At 41.0% G+C, this 5,917-nt stretch overlaps 1 protein-coding gene across 2 annotated transcripts in view; it reads right to left on the bottom strand.

The window, feature by feature from the left end:
- Window positions 1–1,478: 1,478 nt before the first annotated feature.
- The window catches only part of rbm24b (RNA binding motif protein 24b), a 16,644-nt gene continuing 12,205 nt past the window's right edge, over window positions 1,479–5,917 (bottom strand). For both annotated transcript variants that reach the window (XM_065027434.1, XM_065027435.1), the window contains exon 4: window positions 1,479–5,917. This exon is cut by the window's right edge and continues 9 nt beyond it. In XM_065027434.1, coding sequence (XP_064883506.1) covers window positions 5,569–5,917 — 349 coding nt within the window. In that variant the 3' untranslated portion in view covers window positions 1,479–5,568.

The following is a 5,917-nucleotide window of genomic DNA, read 5'->3' as shown; positions in this document are numbered from 1 at the left end:
GTTTCTTCTAGCCTACCCTGAACCTCCAATACTTTCCCCATGATAAGGCAAGGTTTCTTCTAGCCTACCCTGAACCTCCAATACGTTCCCCATGATAAGGCAAGGTTTCTTCTAGCCTACCCTGTAATTCCAATACGTTCCCTATGATAAGGCAAGGTTTCTTCTAGCCTACCCTGTACCTCCAATACGTTCCCTATGATAAGGCAAGGTTTCTTCTAGCCTACCCTGTACCTCCAATACGTTCCCTATGATAAGGCAAGGTTTCTTCTAGCCTACCCTGTACCTCCAATACGTTCCCTATGATAAGGCAAGGTTTCTTCTAGCCTACCCTGAACCTCCAATACTTTCCCCATGATAAGGCAAGGTTTCTTCTAGCCTACCCTGAACCTCCAATACGTTCCCCATGATAAGGCAAGGTTTCTTCTAGCCTACCCTGTAATTCCAATACGTTCCCTATGATAAGGCAAGGTTTCTTCTAGCCTACCCTGTACCTCCAATACGTTCCCTATGATAAGGCAAGGTTTCTTCTAGCCTACCCTGTACCTCCAATACGTTCCCTATGATAAGGCAAGGTTTCTTCTAGCCTACCCTGTACCTCCAATACGTTCCCTATGATAAGGCAAGGTTTCTTCTAGCCTACCTTGTACCTCCAATACGTTCCCTATGATAAGGCAAGGTTTCTTCAAGCCTACCCTGTACCTCCAATACGTTCCCTATGATAAGGCAAGGTTTCTTCTAGCCTACCCTGTACCTCCAATACGTTCCCCATGATAAGGCAAGGTTTCTTCTAGCCTACCTTGTACCTCCAATACGTTCCCCATGATAAGGCAAGGTTTCTTCTAGCCTACCCTGTACCTCCAATACGTTCCCCATGATAAGGCAAGGTTTCTTCTAGCCTACCCTGTACCTCCAATACGTTCCCGATGATAAGGCAAGGTTTCTTCTAAATAAGAGATCAGACTGATGAGGTGTTGATTGTGTTTGACAGAAAGATGTGCCCCAGCAGGTGATTGTGTTTGACAGACAGATGTGCCCCAGCAGGTGATTGTGTTTGACAGAAAGATGTGCCCCAGCAGGTGATTGTGTTTGACAGACAGATGTGCCCCAGCAGGTGATTGTGTTTGACAGACAGATGTGCCCCAGCAGGTGATTGTGTTTGACAGACAGATGTGCCCCAGCAGGTGATTGTGTTTGACAGACAGATGTGCCCCAGCAGGTGATTGTGTTTGTGATTGTGATTGTGTTTGACAGACAGATGTGCCCCAGCAGGTGATTGTGTTTGACAGACAGATGTGCAGGTGATTGTGTTTGACAGACAGATGTGCCCCAGCAGGTGATTGTGTTTGACAGACAGATGTGCCCCAGCAGGTGATTGTGTTTGACAGACAGATGTGCCCCAGCAGGTGAGACTTGGTGGATCTACAGTCAACTGCTTTCTGACAGTTGTGTATTTATGTAAAAACTACAATACGAATAGAAGCAGCTAAAAGGCTGTTTATTTAATCTAATTAAATGAATGATTGTATTTGCAGAACAACACATTTGAAAAGGCAAGATAAATAGAATATTGTACTGGAATCTCTGAGAGACTTGATATTTTATGTGCAGTGACATTCAAAGTATTCTTCTTAAAAAGATATAGAGTGTGTTAACATATTGCATATATTATATATAACATGTGTTAACATATTGCATATATTATATATAACATATGTTAACATATTGCATATATTATATATAACATGTGTTAACATATTGCATATATTATATATAACATATGTTAACATATTGCATATATTATATATAACATGTGTTAACATATTGCATATATTATATATAACATGTGTTAACATATTGCATATATTATATATAACAAGTGTGTTAACATATTCCTTGGTATGAAACAGTTCAAGTATAAAAAGTTCCCAACATTGTAAAACAGTCAATCTCACAAAGTTAATAATAAATCACAGCTATGGAAATAAAATTGTAAAAACTACGTTTTTTTTAGGATAGAAAGTATTATAATGTATATCTAATAGTTTACGCTGAAACATTTCTCTTTCGTAGTACGAACAAATTAGAAAGAGAAATATATCTACAAAAGAAGAAGAAAATAGGTTGTATAGATAAAGAAAAGGTTTATCTTCATGTGGTTATGTCTAGTTTTTATAAAAGTCCTAATTATCATTGTAGCTGTAGTACATTCCTGACAATAACAATGTGAACAGCTCAGGAGAACATACCTTTAATATAACATGAACACATTATTGGTTCAATACAGTCCTACTCCCTGACTAACTAAAGGGGGAAAATCTGTCTTTTCTCATTAAAAGCTACGTAAATACTTTCCAAATACCAATATTTTAAGGCACATTAGGAAAAACATTCTAGAATATAAAAGCTCCACATTCCGCTGTGTGTGTGTGTGTGTGTGTGTGGTAGCTGGTGCTCCAACAATGAACATAGAGAGAGGAGCAGCTTCTATAGACAGGAAAAGCTTCAGCTTTGGGCCAGTAGCTGTTCTCTTCTGTCCTGCCCTCACTGGATCTGATCTGACCCCCAAAGGAAGCTGTTCTCTTCTGTCCTGCCCTCTCTGGATCTGATCTGACCCCCACAGGAAGCTGTTCTCTTCTGTCCTGCCCTCACTGGATCTGATCTGACCTCATAGGAAGCTGTTCTCTTCTGTCCTGCCCTCTCTGGATCTGATCTGACCCCCACAGGAAGCTGTTCTCTTCTGTCCTGCCCTCTCTGGATCTGATCTGACCCCCATAGGAAGCTGTTCTCTTCTGTCCTGCCCTCTCTGGATCTGATCTGACCCCATAGGAAGCTGTTCTCTTCTGTCCTGCCCTCACTGGATCTGATCTGACCCCCATAGGAACACAGGACAGACAGCTAACATCACTCCTCTACGGCACTGTTTTGCATAGGTACAAACATCATTATAGTAACATTATTATATACAGTTGAAGTCGGAAGTTTACATACACCTTAGCCAAATACATTTAAACTCAGTTTATCACAATTCCTGACATTTAATCCAAATAAAATTTCCCTGTCTTAGGTCAGTTAGGATCACCACTTTATTTTAAGAATGTGAAATGTCAGAAAAATAGCAGAGAGAATTATTTATTTCAGCTTTTAATTTCTTTCATCACATTCCCAGTGGGTCAGAAGTTTACATACACTCAATTAGTATTTGGTAGCATTGCCTTTAACATTGTTTAACTTAGGTCAAAGGTTTTGGGTAGCCTTCCACAAGCTTCCCACACTAAGTTGGGTGAATTTTGGCCCGTTCCTCCTGACAGAGCTGGTGTAACTGAATCAGGTTTGTAGGCCTCCTTGCTCGCACACGCTTTTTCAGTTCTGCCAACAAATTTTCTATGGGATTGAGGTCAAGGCTTTGTGATGGCCACTCCAATACCTTGACTTTGTTGTCATTAAGTCCTTTTGCCACAACTTTGGAAGTATGCTTGGGGTCATTGTCCATTTGGAAGACCCATTTGCGACCACGCTTTAATTTCCTGACTGATGCCTTGAAATGTTGCTTCAATATATCCACATTATTTTCCTACCTCATGATGCCATCTATTTTGTGAAGTGCACCAGTCCCTCTTGCAGCAAAGCACCCCCACGGTTGGGATGGTGTTCTTCGGCTTGCAATCCTCCCCCTTTTTCCTCCAAACATAACGATGGTCATTATGGCCAAACAGTTCTATTTTTTTTTCATCAGACCAGAGGACATTTCTCCAAAAAGTACAATCTTGTCCCCATGTTTAGTTGCAAACATAGTCTGACTTTTTTTATGACAGTTTTGGAGCAGTGGCTTCTTCCTTGCTGAGTGGCCTTTCATGTTATGTCGATATTGGACTCGTTTTAGTGTGAATATAGATACTTTTGTACCTGTTTCCTCCAGTATCTTCACAAGGTCCTTTGCTGTTGTTCTGGGATTGATTTTCACTTTTCGCACCAAAGTACGTTCATCTCTAGGAGACAGAACGAGTCTCCTTCCTGAGCGGTATGATGCTACGTGGTCCCATGGTGTTTATACTTGCGAACTATTGTTTGTACAGACGAACGTGGTACCTTCAGGTGTTTGGAAATTGCTCCCAAGGATGAACCAGACTTGTGGAGGTCTACAATTTTTTTTCTGAGGGCTTGGCTGATTTCTTTTGATTTTCCCATGATGTCAAGCAAATAGGCACTGAGTTTTAAGGTAGGCCTTGAAATACATCCACAGGTACTCCTTCAATTGACTCAAATGATGTCAATTAGCCTATCAGAAGCTTCTAAAGCCATGACATCATTTTCTGGAATTTTCCAGGCACAGTCAACTTAGTGTATGTAAACTTCTGACCCACTGGAATGGTGATACAGTGAATTATAAGTGAAATAATCTGTCTGTAAACAATTGTTGGAACAATTACTTGTGTCATGCAGAAAGTAGATGTCCTAACCGACTTCCAAAACTATAGTTTGTTAACAAGAAATTTGTGGAGTGGTTGAAAAACGAGTTTTAATGACTCCAACCTAAGTGTATGTAAACTTCTGACTTCAACTGTATATATATATATATATATATATATATTTGTAGAAGACATATTTCACCAAATATATTTTACAAGTTCAAATTGCATAGTTCAAAATGTAGGTTTAAAAATATTAAAAGGTGAAAAGTGACCAAAAGTGTTTTTGGTTTGACCATCTACATTGTTTAAGAAATTTGAGGGAAAAATACCTGATTAGACTTCAGTGCACTTGTGAAAGTTGTACAAAATCACACATTTAATTTACTACACATTAAATATGCTTAAAATTATTAACTTAAACTTAAAGGTTGGTTATGAGGTCATATCTTAAATAATAATTCTAGATATTTGTCCTGATGAATAAATATTAAATATTTCTGATATAATGACAACAACAAAAAACAATAATTTAGTGATGACAACACTGATGATATTTGAATAATGAAGTAACTATTCTCTTCAGTTATGAGACGACTCTCTTCAGTTATGAGACGACTCTCTTCAGTTATGAGACGACTCTCTTCAGTTATGAGATGATTCTCTTCAGTTATGAGACGACTCTCTTCAGTTATGAGATGATTCTATTCAGTTATGGGATGATTCTATTCAGTTATGAAATGATTCTATACAGTTATGGGATGATTCTATTCAGTTATGGGATGATTCTCGTCAGTTATGAGACGACTCTCTTCAGTTATGAGATGATTCTCTTCAGTTATGAGATGATTCTCTTCAGTTATGAGACGATTCTATTCAGTTATGAGATGATTCTCTTCAGTTATGAGACGACTCTCTTCAGTTATGAGACGATTCTATTCAGTTATGAGACGATTCTATTCAGTTATGAGATGATTCTCTTCAGGCTCTTTTGGTAGCAGCGCTGCATGTTCTAAAGACAAGGATTGACGACCACCACTCCACTCCACTCTTCATCCCTCCCCCCTCCTCACACTCTCCCCTTGTAGTGTCCTGGGGGTGAGTATGACCTCCTCCCCCTCTTCTGTTATCCAGGCTCAGTAATAGTAGTAGTTGTGGTCAGTTACTGCATGCGGTCTGCCTGAAGCTGCTGAGGCTGGTACTGAGCGAAGGCTGCAGCTGCTGCGGCTGCTCCCGGGGTGGCTGCGGCTGCTAGGGGCTGCTGGACCGCGTAACCATACCCTGCTGCAGCCATGTAGCCCGCAGGGGCCGGGGAGGCTGCGTACGGGTAATGCTCGTAGGCAGCGGCGGCCGCGGCGCTGGCGGCTGCGGCCGAGTACTGGGCGTAGGCCGCTCCGGTGTAGTCGAGGTACGGGGAGGAGGCGGCGGAGGCCGTGGCGGCGGACGACTGCATGCTGTGAGGGATGACCATGGTGCTTGGCTGCATAAAGGCCTGGGGGTAGACATAGTGG

This window comes from Oncorhynchus nerka, linkage group LG14 (genome assembly GCF_034236695.1).
Source record: "Oncorhynchus nerka isolate Pitt River linkage group LG14, Oner_Uvic_2.0, whole genome shotgun sequence".
Lineage (NCBI taxonomy): Eukaryota > Metazoa > Chordata > Actinopteri > Salmoniformes > Salmonidae > Oncorhynchus > Oncorhynchus nerka.
The sequence above is the reverse complement of the archived record's forward strand: the minus strand, read 5'-3'. Positions and strand labels throughout refer to the sequence as shown.